This window comes from Citrus sinensis, chromosome 8, assembly GCF_022201045.2.
Source record: "Citrus sinensis cultivar Valencia sweet orange chromosome 8, DVS_A1.0, whole genome shotgun sequence".
Lineage (NCBI taxonomy): Eukaryota > Viridiplantae > Streptophyta > Magnoliopsida > Sapindales > Rutaceae > Citrus > Citrus sinensis.
Genome location: NC_068563.1, coordinates 3215896 through 3234379, shown reverse-complemented (window position 1 = coordinate 3234379; position 18484 = coordinate 3215896). Strand labels below are relative to the sequence as shown.

The 18484-nt window shown below is 35.0% G+C and overlaps 2 protein-coding genes across 4 annotated transcripts; one reads left to right on the top strand and one right to left on the bottom strand.

The window, feature by feature from the left end:
* The first annotated feature begins 231 nt into the window (after positions 1-231).
* LOC102611114 (B3 domain-containing protein At3g19184-like) lies at positions 232-2823 on the top strand. Of its 3 annotated transcripts, none has more exons than XM_025102411.2 (6): positions 232-498; positions 731-823; positions 1162-1193; positions 1313-1472; positions 1777-1983; positions 2551-2823. In XM_025102411.2, exons 1-6 carry the CDS (start codon positions 367-369, stop codon positions 2707-2709), a joined length of 783 nt encoding a protein of 260 aa, XP_024958179.2. In that variant the 5' UTR covers positions 232-366; the 3' UTR covers positions 2710-2823. The 3 variants fall into 3 exon arrangements, with proteins under 3 accessions (XP_024958179.2, XP_006487087.2, XP_006487088.2); XM_006487024.4 differs by having other exon boundaries at positions 1298-1472; XM_006487025.4 differs by having other exon boundaries at positions 233-498; positions 1310-1472.
* A 256-nt stretch (positions 2824-3079) lies between these two features.
* On the bottom strand, positions 3080-12687 carry LOC102611913 (uncharacterized). Its single transcript, XM_015532894.3, has 18 exons — positions 12405-12687; positions 11826-11999; positions 11212-11393; positions 10573-10678; positions 10330-10406; positions 10135-10222; positions 9405-9600; positions 8561-8687; positions 7930-8007; positions 7726-7827; positions 7483-7578; positions 7153-7224; positions 6384-6503; positions 5732-5860; positions 5106-5183; positions 4031-4117; positions 3715-3801; positions 3080-3596 (listed from the first exon to the last, which is right to left on the bottom strand). The coding sequence occupies exons 1-18, from the start codon at positions 12457-12459 to the stop codon at positions 3546-3548; spliced, it is 1905 nt and encodes a 634-aa protein (XP_015388380.2). The 5' UTR covers positions 12460-12687; the 3' UTR covers positions 3080-3545.
* Between the last annotated feature and the right edge of the window lie 5797 nt (positions 12688-18484).

The following is an 18484-nucleotide window of genomic DNA, read 5'->3' as shown; positions in this document are numbered from 1 at the left end:
TAATTACTACCATATAGGCAAATTTGGATGGTTTCAGCGTTTCAGGATTGTTTGGAAACAGCACTATCATTTATGTTGGGGTGAAGCATACAAGCATGGCAAGAATTATAGATTATGTAATAGAAAACATGCCATAAAAGATTGAAATGTGAAAAACCAGAAATGCCCTTAAATTTGAATTCAAAATAACAGTTCTTTAGGCTGTCCGTACTTTCAGCTTGGCGCTCATTTAGGTCACAGTTTCCGAGAAGAGCATTAGGAAACCCAACGGTCGTGATTTCGCTTCACTTCTTTCCTTTCTTCTTCTTCTTCAACTTCGGTTCACTTGAAATCACTACTCCAAAAGACAAAAGAAAAACCCTAAAAATGGTGGAATCAAAGCTGACATACGAAGAATGCCGCCGCCAAAGAATGGAAGAGAACAAGAAAAGAATGGAGGAGCTCAAACTCAACGTGCTCGCTCGGTCTCTTAAAACCCCTGTATCCAAGCCCTCTCCGGTGACTCTCTCTCTCTCTCTCTTTCTCTCCCTAAAAGCACTTCTAAATGGCTAAAACTGATTTCGTAGAAGCGCTTTTTTCATGAGCACTCAATAAGTACTTTTCTCTAAGAAAGTGCTTTTTGAGGAAGAAAATTAATGCCCTTTTATTTTATTTTTTCTGGAAAGCCCTTTACTTTGTGGATGTTTTTGTGGGTTGCTTTTGATGGGTATTTTTGTTGTGTTATGTATAGGTTAAGAAGCGGGTTTCTAAGCCGAAGCCGGCGTCGGCTCCGGTGAGAAGGTCCAGCCGTGTTGCAGACAAGCCACCTCCGAATTACAACGAAGTGAGCAGCTTCCTATCTACCTATTAACTTATTAACATTAATTGTTTCAAACTGACTTTGGATTAATTCTGATATGTTATTTGGGTTTTATGAAACTCATATTGTCACTGAACTTTACATCTATATCTTTTTAAAAATATTCACTCTCCTGATGAAAGCTGCTCATTTTAGCTCAATTTTTACAGGTTAGTTGATATCATATGTTATGAATCTCCGGTCAATCTGTGGAAATTAGTTGTCATTTTTTGTATTAATTGAGTGTCTAACTTATGGCTTGCCTTATTAAAGATTGTTCTGTGAAATATGGATTGACCCGCCGATTTACTGGTTGCTGGCAGGATCCATTTGAACCTTTTCTGACAAGAAGAAGGTAAATACTTGCCACCAAAATTTCATTTTTTCTAAAATTCTCGGTGATTGAGACAATTCATTTGTTGATTTTATAATGTTTGCTTATCTTATTCTATTTATGAGGTTAACTTGTAGAAGTTACCAGCGGAGAAATCTGTTGAATCGAGTTTATGCTTCGGATGAAGAGAGAGCGTCTGCAATTGATAGAGCTGATGAAGTTCAATCTGGCTTAGATTCTCAATATCCAAGTTTCGTTAAGCCTATGCTACAGTCACATGTCACTGGAGGCTTTTGGCTGGTAATTTAGTAACTAAAAATCACAGTTTCATGTATCAACATTTAAGGGTATAAAATATTCTCTGGGAAGGGTTTACATTTTGGTTCTAGAAAATGAGTCATTTAAACGAATTTTTTGTCACTGATGATGTTCTTATAGAACAGCCAGAGTCAATAACACAAATTTAGCCTTTTTTTTCCTCCTACAATGATGAAAAAAATATTATTGTATTGATCTTTTGCTCTTGAGCAACTGCGAATCTTTCTTTATAGGCATCAGATTTGGTGATTTTTGGTCTTAATTTCTCTTCCAATGTTTTCAATAGGGTCTTCCAGTTCATTTTTGCAAGGAACATCTTGCCCATTCTGATGAAATTGTAACTCTGGTTGATGAGGAAGAAAATGAGTTTCCAACAAAGTATCTTGCTGAGAAAACTGGTCTAAGCGGTGGGTGGCGAGGATTTTCAATTGATCACGAACTAGTTGATGGGGATTGCCTCGTATTCCAGCTTATAAAGCCTGCCACATTTAAGGTGAGGTTCATTTCAGTACCCTGGTTATAACATAATGAGGTTCATTTACACATTGCTTTATGATTGTTACGTAGACAAGAATCTCAAACAATAATAGGTATGCTTTGTCAAAGGAATGGAAGTGTTTGTTAAGTAGGCTTGAAGGTGAATTTGCTGTATATTAGGACTTTTTTTTGTTGCATTAATCTGAACAACATGCTTTTATTGTTTGAAGCAGGCTACAGAAAACTTGTGTGCCTATGATTGTTTATCTAGGTCTCTTTTCATAGTCTATATTGATGTTAAGTTCACATACCGCTTGCTCATATTTTATCATTCAGCATTTCCCTCTCTCGCTTCTGCAAATGCCTGTTTAACTTGTGACAGGATATTTATCATCTACTTTAATCACAACTGTTCTCATATCTTAGCGTCCTTGGAAGGTGACCGAGAGCAGTTGAAATTCTAGAGTGAATGCAGAAGATAACTTGTAACCTTTCAATATTTTAAAATGTGATAACCACTCCTATTTCTTTAAACAGCCATTGCAATTAGTAAGTTACTAATTGCATTAGCCATTTTCCGTAGGTGTACATTATCAGGGTATACGTGTCAGAATTCAATGATGATAACAACGATGTAAACAAGAAGAACGAAAAGAATAACATGGAAAACAAAGAGGATTCATCCGCTCGCATCACCAGGAGTGCTAAACGAACCAGATCAAGTAACCTCTTTAAATCCTAGACATTACCTAGGAAACTGGAAGGCATTTTTTTTTTCATATTGTAACTTGATTTGCTTCTGACCGGTTTCTTTCAAATATAATGATATATTGATTAATTGTAAAAGTTCTACACAGTTGCCCAGTTGGATTCACTTTTGAAATTTCAAATTGTTGTTCTCTTGAGACTTGCAGAAGCTCAAAAATCACCCAACTACAGTGGTTAATTGTAGCTTATTGGATTCTTGGGTACACGAAACCAGTGGAGCATTTTAAGCCTCAAATTGTAGCAGTGAAAAAGAAAACTGTTTCTCATAAATTTTCACAGATCAGTTTCACCATATATCTTGAGATCTTTATTGTGGATCTTTCAAGCCCCTAAACTTTCAACAATTAGTGCAACAAAGAAATTAAAATGTCAATAAGATTATGCAGATTACATATGCAGTCATGCAGATTACATGTGAAATCTTTCTTCTGATCAATCAAGATGTTCAGAAAGATTGGAAATATCAATTTACTTATTTACGAGTAAAATGATACCCAGCTTTGTATGGGAAATATGTTCATCCTATAAACAGAGTTTATGTCAAGATCTTCAGTGCAACTTTGTGAGTTTAACCATCTCTCACAGAGAGTATTTACCTTTATGTACTCTTATTCTGTCACTTTATGCTTTCGCAGAGAGGATCTTCACTTTATTGTTTTTGCTGGAAAATTACCCATTTAATTCTATGGAAATCATACCCCCTATAAGGTTGTACAGTAAAGCTGTGCTGTAATTTTATCTTACTGCCACATTTGTTTGATATTGAGCCAGAATTGTCTAGAGGGAAGATTGTAAGGACACGACAACTGCTCATAACTTTGCCATTTGTTGAGTGAAGGTTGGATCAATGCAAACAACCACCTGCAGAATATCATCATATATGTAAAACAATTGGTCTTGCAAGGAAATAGTCCTGAGCAGGGTTAAGTAAATCATAGATAAGAATAAGATGAGCATGCCATTACTCGAAAGTGAATACCTTGCCAACACTTTTACCCGAATGAAGATACTCAACAGCATCTGCAACAGCATTGAGACCCACAAACCTTCTCGGGTCCAGGGATACCTGTAATCAATAATAGGAAAATCCAAGTCATGTCCAGCAGGGGAACAATGACTCGTCTCAATTAGAACAGGATATTACTTACAAATGAAAGACATCATATTATTTCTTTTCTTTTCCATATTAAACGAGACAAAGTATATCAATATATTGTACAATTCTGTCTAACAAGTCTAAGCAAAGGCTATAATAACAAGTCAACTAGGAAATATAACTGTGTAAATGAATTTACCTTGAGCTTTCCTGCAGAGAACAGTTGAAAGAGTTTGTTCAGATGTTGCTGCCACAGGTGACTGTGTTGTACCAAGAAAAAGCCAGCCTGAAAAGTATCGGCAACTTAAAAACAACCACTCAAAGAATCCAATGTTACATGTCTCACTATAATCTAGAGGATGCTCCACTAGTTGATGGGAAATAGAAGAAAGGAACCAAAATGGGAATCCTGTTCTCAACAACTCAAACTCTTAAGACTTGAAATTTCCTTCTGTTTTGGTAACCAAATAGAATATGACATGCAAAGATCTCAATATGCTGGAAGCCTAAACTTTAAAGTATAGTTAATTCAAATGGAAGTAACCCTCTTTGAGAGATTATTCACAGAAACCACATGTACAATTCGTTAACAAGAAGCGGATGATTCCTAGTCATTATGGCTCATATCTTCGTATATCTGCAACAGAATGTCAATACTTATGATGCTATGCTTCTATTGGTAAATTGAGATATTATCTAAGATAAGAGAGAAAAAGATAACTGATGAGCAACAAAAACAAAACAAGACAACCTAAAAAAATGAATCCCCCGCCAAATCCAAGATGCAATTACTGACATATGGCAACCTCTAGATTCCCAAGCCAAATCATTCTATTATTAAGTATGGCTGGTACCATTTCCATGTGTTTCGATTCTTTCTTTCACTTACTAAAAAATAACTCAACAATAGTGATTAAACTTTGACGTGCCAAAAGTAATTAACAGACTTGTTAATAGATCCAAACCCAGGTCCAACCAATTTCATATTATTTTTTAATCATCAGATTTTCAGCAGAAGAACTCTTTGTCAACCCAGCTCGAAATGATGCTTGAGAAACCATTGATCTTAAATCGTATGCTCTTAGGGGCCCAAAAGAGAATTTAAACTCTAATACAGATAATGTTAATTCAGGACTGGTGTTTTAAACATGATGTCATAACTATCAGGCACAAACATCCAAGTCAGAATGCGAAGATGCATCCAAAAGAAATTATATCCTATGTTAATGGTGTAATGGCCGCAATAACAAAAATCATCATCCATGGATACATACCACAGTTTGGCTTTTTGCTAAAATCTTTTCACACAATCCAGGGTAATTCGATGGCTGCCATCCATGTTCTCCTTGATACTGAGACAAAACAAATCATTTCTTTGGCAATGAATCATAGACACTGGACAGAGACAAAAATAGTCATTCCACATAAAAGAAAAGAAAAAAATTGAAAATGGATTAAATATGTTGCCAGAAGTAGCTCATACACTCTTGTATGAAATCATTAATTTTGGTTAATTCTTCCCCACTTCTAAAACCCCCATATCATGATGTATTCAACAAAAATCCTACACATCCTCTCTTTTTTTTTTTACCCGCACCAAAAATTCCTGAGAAAGTAAACTGCTAATGAATAGTGTGACTCATCTGCCAATATGATGAACAAACTTATAACATCAAAACTAAAAACTTACAACCTTTAAGTAAAAGAATTGATCAATCAACTTTAAAGTAGCCATTGGGTATCAGCTCTTCCAGATAAATGGCATGACAAAGTGAGAAATAAAAGAATATATGCAAAGATTCAAAACTGAGAAATAACAAAAGGAAGCAAGAAAATAAAAATCGATAAGCAAATTTTAATTAAATGCTGTTCTTATGAGAAGCACTTTAGAGAAACTAACCTGGGAAATCATTCCAATCACGATAAGCCGTCCATAAACTGCCAAAGCCTTCAAGCAAAGATTAAACATGTCACCACCAACAGATTCATAAATGATGTCAAAACCTTTGGGAAACTCCTCCTTGAACACCTGGCAGAAACAAATCATGATCATTATCTATACAAGCACTTAAATGTTAAGAGAGAGAAGAAATCACTGCAGAGTTTTAAGTATCAAAGGATCCTAGTTCTTGTAGCTAAGTAAGACCATTTGATGGGACAACGAATTTGGAAAGTGAACAAGCAATCCTGAAATAAAAGCACTTAAGTTTACATGACGTAATTTCAAAGAGGCTTGGTCAAGAAGGAAAAAATGTGTAGCTGAACTTTTGAACTCAGAAATAAAATGAAACCTTAGCCAAAGCTTAAATTTGTAATCATTGAAGGACATGTACATCTACATCTGCAGACATGCACGTTAAATACAAACAATTACTCTTAGAAGCCTACAAAAAGATCCATCACTAATCCAAGCAGACCCTATCAATGTCATTGCCTAAATCAATTAACTCTCCGAACAACAAATGAAATCATTGGTGATCCCAGCATCCAAATCCTCTCATGTATGCAACAAAGAGAAGAAATGAAAACCAAAACAAATATTACACACGTACAGTTTTAATGTCTTCAGCTTTGTAGTTTATGACTCGATCAACTCCCAGTTCTTTCAAAAGCTGGGCCTTATGCTCACCTCCACAAGTAGCAACCACAGTATTTCCTGCTAATTTTGCGAGCTGCAGAAATTTTCACATTAACGACATGAGATGACAATTCACAAGGCAAACCGTGAAAAAGAAGGGATAATAAATCTCATCTACAAAGAGAAGTTATGTCATACAAACTGCAACAGCAGCACAACAAATATTGTCCACTCTCAATTTCCACAAATAGATGTAACCATATAAAAGTTATCATAATAATATTTTCCCAGATATCAGACCGAGTGTGCAATTCCTGGATAAAAAGGCGCTGTCTAATTTTGAAAATAAAAGTTTAAATCAAAAGCGACACCTTAAAATTAAAATTCAACTTTTTTAATTCACACTCAAAGTAGCCCATATCCAGTAAGGTGTTTATCAAATACCCAGTAATTCCCTTAGTTACAGTTCCGACTTCCGACGTCCAATCAAAAAAGTTATAGTTCAATCTTTTTATTTGACTGGGAATCCTTTGCTCAGAAGCCTGCTGATAGATGCCATGCCTACTGAGATAATAACATTATGTATCTAACACAATAAGATAATTACACTGAAGAACAACTAAAATATTTCACCAGTGAGGCAGTCATTAATATAGCAGAGAGCTTTATGAAAATAACTGAAAATTCATCAAAACTATATAAAATACATAGGGAGAGGGTTATCCTTGTATTTGAAAATAAACCTGGACTGCAAATTGCCCAGTCCCCCCAGCAGCAGCTGTAACAAGCACCTTTTTTCCAGATGCCGGTCCTGCCTGAAAAGACCAGAATAAAGAATTATTGTTGGAAGAAGTAAGATATAATTCTGAATGAAGGATTTAAGAGATGCTAAGTGATACACAAAACGTAAGGATATAGTGAATAAAGTTTAAAACATATAATTAAAAAAATATATGTTTGTGAAATATAATCTCAAAAGAAAAAATCAGCTTAAAATGTATTTCTGCCTGTGAATGAAAAGTGTGGATGCTTGGATAAGTCATCACTTATATTTGACAAGTATCAGGCATTACCTGTTCCAGAGCAATTGAAGCTGTAAGCCCTGAAGTAAGCATGGCAACAACTTCTGGATCTGGTCTTGCCACAGGAAGAATGTGTTTAGAAGGTACCTATTCATAGTATTTATCCATCATTGACAAATAAAATATAGCAATTCTAGGATTAATTAATATGGAATCTTAAAATAAATTTATGAAATTGATTAAGAAAGCTACTTCCGCAGGATACCAGAAACAATGCTTTCAAGGAGAGTGTACCATTGTAAATTCAGCATAACTCCCAAAAGTCATGATGGCAGCAGGAGTGCCAACTTTCACGTTTTTGACAGAGTCACCAACTGCTGCAATTAGTCCTACTGCCTGCAAAGTAAATCATAAGCAGCATAACATGATTGGTCGAGCAAATCGGCGTATCTGAATTAAACAATTACACCATAAGTTTATAATATTATTGTCATGCACCTCAAAGCCAGCGTCAAATGGAAGACGAGAGCCAATGTCATTACCGTCAGAGAAATAACGACCTGAGCTGAAATTAACCTGTCCATAAATCCACAACCTATCATTGTTAAGCATGCAGACATACACATGTATAAATGCATATAAAACAAGTGAGAGAGAGGGGGAGAGAGAGAGAGAGCTATTTATATAAAAAATGATTTTCCCAAAAGGAGGCAAAAATGGCAAGTAATATTCTCCAACATTTTGACGTTTGGTAAGATATAGTGAACATAAAGACAAAAGATCAGACCCATAAGATGCCTTTTCTTTCCTAGTTTCCCAACCCCTTGCCAATTTTGTAAACCAACAGACGTCCTCCGACTTGTAATTAACATTTTTCAAAACATTTACCATCTCCAGGTCACACACACACACACACACACACACACACACACACACGTGTGAGAGAGTCCTCATCTACTGAGGGAGCGCTTGTTTCAATAAAGTGAGGACCGCTTTAAAAGACCAAAAAGAACAAACTCCAATGCACTAAAAGACAAAAACCATTGCATTGAAGTTCATGTTTTTCTTGTCTTTTAGCTTAAGGAAAACGTAGATGGACATTTATTATTTTCTAGTGTCATAGACTTACGTCACTAGCATTTACACCAGCATAAATTATTTTCACAAGAACGTGATTTGGTTTGATCGGCAATCTCAACGGAGCACGAACTTTGATAGTTGCATCGCGAAAATTATGATTCAAGGTATGAACAACTCTGAAGAACAAAATAAAATTAACTTGTCAGCTACTATCAAGTACTAATAATCAAATCAAAGAACCAAGAGTATGAGTACTGCACATGCAGTAATTAAGCACACTGCTTTCATATTGTTTCAGCCATTCATATACTATTTCACACACCTTAACTCTATTTTATTAAAATATATAGAATTTTGGAATCGGTAACCTTTAACATTCACTTATGTCTCAACTGATAAATCCTCCTGATTCAACTTAACAAAAATTCGTTCATCAAAGATGTATTAAGTCATTCAGAATGGGAGGATCCAAGCCATGCAAAGAATTTCTGAGTTTACTGGAAGAGAAAACCATTGACATTAAGATCTCTGGCCTATCACATAAGCAGAAACCTGAGCTTTAATTATAAAGAGAGACCTGAAACTAAGCCACTCATATACAGGAGACCAGTCAGCCATCTTGATGAAGTACAAGCTCCACCACATTCAAATCATGTCTCAATAAGTTTAAAAAAAAAATCAAATCAAATGATACTCCAATTTAAAAAAAATAAATAAATAAATAAAAACTCTTCACACATTGAATTGAGATCTTAGGTTATTGGTATGCCAACTTCAGATCACCCTACACTTTCACATTGCCAGACCAAATGAAAAACTAAATATTGCCAGAAATTATAGTTAAATTTCCATCACCAGCCACCGAAAGAGTACAGAAGTTTGACATAACTCACAATTTCTCAAAACTTTCAGGAAGTTGGACATTCAGATTCAAAGGAACCTGTGATGAGGATCTTTTCATGGAACCTGAAGAGCGCACCAAGTATTTTGCTTCTTCTTCAGAGGTGGGCCAATACTCCATGCCTCTGCGATTTGTAATCCATAGGCATGATCCAGCTTTACTCTCGTCAGTAATAAGCTCAAAAGCACCTAAAAGAAAAGATATTTGGAATATCAGATAATAGTTTCAAAACAAAGGGGCAGGGGAGGCTAAAAGGTTAAATGAGCATTGATCTCATGTGTTCATTTTTTTTCCTTTTTTCCCTCAAAATGTATTTTAGTAAAATTTAATTGGCATCAATTGTTTTCTTATAGTTAACAAATAATGTATCTGGCATTCCAGTACACATCCAAACAACGATAAAGTGCATAAAGTTGACAACCTGCAGGGGTCTAATGAAATTGCAAGCCAGATTTATTCATCCTTCTTCTCAAGAAAAAGGAATAAAAGAGAAAGAAAAAGGTATATTCACTCTGCACCTGAAGCTGATATTTTTTGTACCCAGCAAGAGTAATTTAAGTTCATTTTAATGAGTCTTTATTGTTCAGATTTCAGACAATTCAAGCCTTACAATTTTCCACTGCATAAGGATGTTGTACTAGAGACTTCTCATAAATTTTGGAATAGCAAAGTAACTCGAACTATTAGTGCCACATCAGATTTAAACATTTGAAGAGTAATACCTTTCACTACCATTTCCATAGGTACAAAGCCCCCCATCAGATCAATAAATTTGGAGGCCACCTTTAATCCCATCTCAGTTTGAACAAACTGCAAACAAGAATTCACAGTGAAACTAGTTCAGACTGGCCCATTTTCAAAATGTTGGCTAAATATCACACTAGAGGACATCCGGAATGCTTCAAATGGAATAATACCTCAGGGCAAAGCACATTGATGCGAATTCCCTTGCGTTTGTAGGGAGTAAGTGATCTAGTAAATAAAACAACACCGCCTATGGGGAAAAAAAATTGTTACAAGAATCAAATTCTACATTACAAAAAGATACTTGTGCATGTGTAGGTATCTTTCCTTTTCTAACTGACATCAAATGAACATAAGGTAATCTAAATGAGTGCCCGAAATAAAATCAGTGACACAATGTAGTACAACCATCAAACCTTTGGAAGCAGAGTAGATAGGATCATTGTACATTGGATAAAGACCTGCAGAAGATCCCATATTTATAATCACTCCAGGCTTTTTTGCAGCTTGCATAATTCCAATCTGCTATGATAAAATGTACTCATAATCACCACTCACTCTCTTCCAAATAGCAAATTAAAAGTACAAACATAAATCCATCTCTTGAAACTTTTAACATCTTGAAGTTGTGAAGTACATTCTTTTGTTCCGCAACGTATGAGGAGAGTGCAACTTATCAAACATACGTTGTGCAGTTAGCTTATAGACAATCATGCACACCCAAAAATGGGGAAAAAAATCCTCTAAAATTTGCTAATGGCAGCAGGCAAAGCATTACCAGAAAAAGAATCCACTTTGTATATCAAAAAAATTCACACAATAATTACTTACTTTGTGAATGGGCTATAGTTAGAAGTTTTTTGAATCACATGGATAATTTATGTGGCCTGGGGACATCTTAAGGCTGTACTAAACTCTGACATTAACAGCTTATCAAGAAGTGTTCAACAGATATTAACCTCATCAACAATGTCAAACAAACCATGGCAATAAGTTGAGTAAGAGCAACCAATAAGTTAAGTAAACCATGAAGGGAAGTCAAATTTTAAGCATACAGCTTTCTGAGTGCAATCAATAACTGCAATCAAGTTCACATCAAGAGTGAATCTCCATGAACGTGTGCCATCAGTTTGATCCTTTTGGAATGGAATAGGATTACTTATCCCAGCACTGTTGATACATATATCCAATCCTCCATATGTAGCTACGTGCTTCTCAAAAGCAGCAGCTGTATCTCCTGTTCATTGAATATGATGAATACACATAACTATCTGAAAACATAAGTTGCACGTTGAGGGGAACAAGAAGAAAACATGTCCAGTAATTGATGCTCTTTACTATCAATAAGTGAGATGCAAATCTGTTTGATGGATTACTTGTAAAATTATCTAGTAACAATACAAGAAATGATTGGATATGCAAATTCTTGCAAAGCAACGCCATATTAAGTTAAAAAAAATGTTCTGTTTCCGATTAAAACCTCAACATAATACAACAGATAAGTAAATAACTAAAATATGTAATATAAAAATCGTTAAAATTCATTTTTCGAAATCCCCTCTTTCACAGCCTCAGAAAAGCCAATGCAAACTATGAACTAGGAAAAGTGAAAAAGTACAAAACAAGAACAGTCCGGTGTCAACAAATAAGTAAATATAAGCAAACTTACTTGTGTTGGCCACATCACATCTTATAAACATAGCAGATGGAAATCCTAAGTTTGAATGAAACTTGGCATTCTCTTTTTCAACAAGCGCTGCAACTTCCTTTCCCTTTTCTTCAGAGAAATCAACAACTGTCACAAAGACTCCCTTCCCTGCAAGAGCTAAACTCAGAGCTCTACCTGCAAAATATACACCAGCATTGACAAAATCAGCAAATTATATACCATCCGTCACAACAATTCAAATTTCAATAACTTCCCTTAAATATGAATAAAATCATTTTAGGCTATCTTCAGAAGCCTCCGATTGATGAGAGTAACTACTAACTACTCATAGGACATATCGTATACAAGAAAAATAAGCATATACTGGATTATTAATGATTAGAAAATCCCAAAAACACAAACCCAGATTCTAGAATATCCAAAGGATCTAAATTTCAATAAGAAACAACCAAAGACACAACACCACCTATCAAGTGCTAAACAAAACACAATCAATACACAAACACGAACCCAGTATAGGAATCAGAATTGGGTACTTAAATGCAAGAAAAAGAAAATTAAAAGTCTCGAAGTTTTTACCAATCCCGGATGCACCGCCGGTGACCAAAGCTGATAAGCCCGGCTTGAGCTCCATTTTATGAACAAGCAGAGAGTCAAAGGGAAGCGATTAAACTACTCGGCTAAGAGTTTTCTTATGTGAGCGGGCTTTTACTGTCCCTTTTTCCGTGTATTTATTTGAACACGCTGAAATTTGTTGTTACTCTAAATTGCCAAACGAAGGGGTGATGTTATCAAGACGGCTTCCCATATCTCTCGCCGGCCCACAATTTGCGCCGCACTGGGGTCACCTCATTTTCCGTATTTGTTTGTTTACACGTGCAAATAATTTGATGATTCTTTCCTTTAAAGGCAGAACCGGGGTTTTTAATTAAATATGCCTTAAAAATAGAGTATTTAGTTAAATATACCCCATACTTAAAAATTATTTAAATATGTCTTTGTATGTGGTACATTGTCTAAAATGTCCCTAAAGAAAAATATAAAACACACACAATTCACAACACTCTTTACTTCACTCTTTAACTCCACATAACAAAAACTCACACTACACTCAAAATCGAAAATCACTCATAAACAGCTAATGCACTGAGATTTTTGTTTGCAGCTGGGTGTATTATTCATCCCATGAATAAGGTATTTGAAACTTTTTATTTTTTATTTTGAGCTATCTATTCAATTTGTTGACATTATATTATTTTTAGGGTTTTATTTGGTTTGTGATAAACACTAAAGCAACTCATATTTTCATTGCATTTGCATCATATGACTGTTATTTGATGGATTTTATAACTACATTCGTTAAAACCTAAAGTTGTTGTCAAATTTTTTTCTGCACCCGACATACACGACAGCTGTCGTGTATGTATGTATTTACGCGACTGTAGTCGTGAAAATGTGCAAAAAAAATTCAATTATTATGACACCTTATCATTCTATTGGTTCAAAAAATATATATTTTTCACTATATATATCATTTTACTATTACTGGACTATAGTCGTGTGTGTTAATAAGTTACACGACTACTAGTGTGTACGTATAAATTTACATACTATAATTGTATATATATGTAAAATGTTCCAATTGGTATGAGATCCCAACATTTTTTTAAGAAGAAATACGTCCTTTGATTATTTACTGAGTCATGTATTTTTGCAACTTACACGACTTCTGTCATGTATGTATAAATTTACACGACAACAATCGTGCAAGTTTGAAAGATATAGTAGTTGTTATGACACTTAGCATTCTGTTAGTACAAATATTACAATTATATTTTATTAAATACATCATCTGACTGTTTACAGAACTATAGTTGTGTATTTTAGCAAGTTACACAACTATTGTCATGTAAACTATCAATTACACGACGTCAGTTGTGTAAATAGGCAGACAGATCCACACTCCATTATAAATCTTGTTTGATTTTATTTTTGTATTTGTTGTATAATCAACTGTTGTATTATTACAGGAAATGACTTCAGTACGTGTGCCTATTATGTTTTGTGGTGAATGGATTGAGCAAAACGACCATTATAGGTTTAATGGTACGGAGGCAAGAGGGATCATGGTGCCCCGTTCTACAACGTATGCACAATTGATAGAAAAAGTATCTCGGGTTATTTGTATTGATATTTCTGAATTTGATATTGAAATGAAGTTCAAGCTCAAAACATTCGATCCAATGCCGCCCGTCCCAATTATGAATGATGATGATGTAGATTATTTTCTAGAGGAAACAATTAGTGGAGCTGAGTTGAAGATTCCTCTTTGCATTACCTACCAAAGAAAACAGATTTTGGTTACCCCTATTACTCATGTGGACCCTAATTTCGGGCCAGATAGATGTCCAGAAGAACATGTTGAGCCATATGTTGAAGGTGAATGTTTAAGTCCAAATAATTTTGTTGCTGAAGATCAATCAATATTCGAATTTGTTCCTGAAACACAACCCAATGATAGAAGGTCAAATGAGGAAAATGTGAATGTTATTGTTCATGATGATGTTGATGGGATAACAGTTAGTGATCCAACACTGGGGAATGTAGCACATTCCAATAATAGATATATGCCTAGAGTTAATTTGTTTACATGCAGCAGTTCATTCGACACTGATAACTCACATTCTAATACTATTAACTTGCCATCTACGGAAATTGTTGGTGATAGTGATTGGTTAATGGGAAAAAAATTGTTTAGTTCGAAAGAAGAGTTGCAACAAGTGCTTTTTATGGAAGCTCTAAGGAAAAATTTTAAGTTTAAAACCTTCAAGTCGGGGAAGAATATTCTTGTTGTTAAGTGTGTTGACGATACTTGTAAGTGGCGACTTCGTGCTCTGAAGTTTGGGAGTTTGAATATGTTTAAAATCACAAAGTACTACAGTGTCCATAGTTGTGCACTTGATGTCCGTAAGAGAGATCATCGTCATGCTTCATTTAAACTTATCGGACATAAGATTTGTCATAAGTTTGATGGTGCTTCATCCTCATATAGGCCTGGTGATATCAAAGAAGATTTTCAGAAACAGTTTGGGTATGAAATAAGTTATCACAAGGCATGGAAAGCAAGAGAATATGCAATGGAGAAAGTTAGAGGCACGCCTGAGGATTCATTCAAGTTACTCCCTTTATACATGGAAATGTTAAAGAAGAAAAATTCGGGCACCTGCACGTTTCTTGAAGTTGACAATGCAAATAACTTTAAATATTTTTTTATGGCAATTGGGGGTTGTATACATGGATTTATTTCATCAATAAGGCCAGTCATTGCAATTGATGGCACGTTCTTGAAGGGAAAATTTAAAGGAACTTTGTTCATTGCGACAGCACTTGATGGTAACAATCAACTTTATCCTGTTGCATTTGGTGTTGGTGACAGTGAGAATGATGCATCATGGGGATGGTTTCTAATGAAGTTAAAAGTAGCAATAGGTGAAGTTTCTAATTTGGTTTTCATTTCTGATAGGCACCCAAGTATCCAAAAGAATGTTAACATCGCATTCCCAAATGCTGCATATGGTATTTGTACGCACCATTTAAAGCAAAACTTACGAGCTAAGTTTAAAGAAATCGAGGTATGTGCAATTGTTGAACTAGCTGCAAAAGCTTATCGACCACAACATTTTAATTACTTTATGAATGAGATACAAAAGGTCGATGAAAGAGTTGTTAAATATCTTCAAGATGCAGGGTATGAGAAGTGGGCTCGTTGTCATTTTGATGGGTTGCGTTATAGTATTATGACAACAAACATAGCAGAATCCATGAATTCTGTTCTTAAAAACCCCCGACAGTTGCCCATTCACAAGTTATTGGATTCGATCATTGATAAGCTACGGGAGTGGTTTTGTGATAGGCGAGAAGAGGCAGTTAATTGTCATACTCGACTTACAAAATGGGCTGAAAAAGAGTTGTTAACAAAATCTGAGAATTCTCGTACATATAAAGTGGTGACACTAAATATGTATGAGTTTATTGTTAAAGATGGTGACCTTAATGGTCATGTCAACATTCTTGACAAGACATACAGTTGTCGGGAATTTCAACTCGATCAACTACCTTGTGAACATGCATTAGCTGTTTGTAGGTATCGAGAAACATTGTCTGTATATGACATGTGTTCTCGTTACTATTCCAGTGAAGCATGGGTTGCAGCATACGCAGAAACAATATATCCTGTTGGCACAGAAGAAGAATGGGAGGTTTCAGAAGAAGTGTAAAGTAATGAGGTTTTGCCCCCTGTGGAAAAACGGAAAAAGGGTCGGCCACAAAAAATTAGGATACCATCACAAGGCGAAGAGAAGTTGCGCCGTAAGTGTGGTAGGTGTGGTTCTCGAGGACATAATCGACTGACTTGCAGTGCACCAATCCCACTGTCTAACAATGAGCCCGTAGTTAGACCAAATGAAACATAAACAAGCACATGTACTACTATGAACCTTATATACTTGTTATTTTTTGTTGTTTTTATTTTTTTAATATCTTTCATATTTAATGATAAATTTCTACCTTTTTGTTTCGCAGATGAATAACCGTGTTTGTGTGGCTTTATAAGAATAAGTATTGAAGGGAGGTGACCAGATGCTTATAAAATATGGACCGCGTTTTTGGGTTGAATATGCCAAAAATTTATGATGAATGTTAAACAACTTCTATTGTATTACGACTTATTTATGTAGTTAGTGTCATTTATTTGAAGTTTGATATGTTTAAAATCTATATTGATTGTGTCATTAATATAATTAATGATTGAAAAGAGTTTTTATTCTGTGCACATACCCGAGGACAATCATGTATTTTGGCTATTACAGAACTGGTCATATTTATTTCTAAATACTCGACTACAGTCGTGTATCTGTGCAAATACCCGACTGCAGTCGTGTATTTTGTCACAGAGAGCTTGTCATGTTGATTTCTAAATACCCGATTGTAGTCGTGTATCTGTGCAAATACCCGACTGCAGTCGAGTATTTTGTCACAGAGAGCTTGTCATGTTGATTTCTAAATACCCGACTGTAGTCGTGTATCTGTGCAAATACCCGACTGCAGTCGAGTATTTTGTCACAGAGAGCTTGTCATGTTGATTTCTAAATACCCGACAGCAGTCGTGTATCTGTACATAAACTCGACTGCAGTCGTGTATTTTGTTACAGTGTATTCCCTGTGCATATATGGCAATCCTGTTATATATCACATAGATTGTACAAACTATCTTATCTATCATTAATATAATTAACAAAGAAATAAAATATATTAATGTTGTCAATTGTCTTTAATGACATCAAATATCAACAACATACTCGTCATAACTATTACATTTCATAGTCCAAAAAATGACACTACAAAGTTTTTTTCCATGACCTATGCCTAAATAATTTTACAGCCAAGGCTTGTCGAAATTGTGTAACATGATCTTGTTGGCAATATGAATTAACATCAAGTCCATGGGCTAGGACCTCCAAGTACCGCAACAAAAATGCTCCACAATCGCCACTAAAAAAATTCATATAAATCAATTGTTAAAAAGAAATCATTCTTATTATTATGTTCAAAACACATTATATATATAGTACATACCCTGATTTTTGTTGCGGGATGTCACGCACTCGCACGATGGGCCAAGGAATTTTTGATATAACCTCACTACAGTTTGGATGTGTTTCGTGATATTCTATCTTTTGAAGTACTAGAGGTATCATGTCTGCAACAGGCAGCAATTGTCTCACCAAAACTGAATCCTTTGTTAAATCTATCATAGAGTCATAAATAGAAATCTTGCCCCCAAGTATATCCTCCACACCGAGAACCCAATGATCATTCATGAATATTGGCAAATACACCTACGAAATACAGACAATATTCTTAACAAGTAACGGCAAATATATCTACGAAATGCAGTAACTGTTTGTATCTACTTGCAGTGCATATGATAATGTGTTTAACTAAACATAAAATGTGAAACTTACAGTGGAAATATTTTTTCAAGGAGTGGCACAATCCAACTTTGCACCATTAGCATAATCAATGCAGTAACAATCCTTTTCCCACACCCTATCTGGGTCTCCCAGATACACCTTGTGTCTGTCTCTCAAATTATTCTAGAAAATTTAACAATAATATATTAGCTGTTATTATTCTAAGAAGTTAAGGAGTAGGCTACAGAAAAATGACTATACCAGAAAATTACTGTCCATAATGGCACAAGCTTGTCCATTCCGAGTCGGAGCCTTGGATATTTCTTTCCTTAAGTAGTAGCAGCCAATGTCGATGTGCTAAACATAAAGGGTGAAATAAGTAAAAAAAATTACAAATATTTATCGTAATAATCACAACAAATTTTATGACTTACGAGATTAGACAGCCACATGTCCGGTGTGTATAATTTACGGAAAAATTCACGGTTAACCTCCATAAGAGTCAAATCAATATATTTACTGCATATAATCAATTATAAAGTTAGTAAAACTATTAAACAAACATACAGTATAATTATCTGGAGTTAAAAAAAATTAATATCATAATATAAGATAACTCACGGCTCTGTTTTATCATTTTTATTGTTCATCCATCGCTGCAGCTCCAATAACTCCTCTTCGAGTATA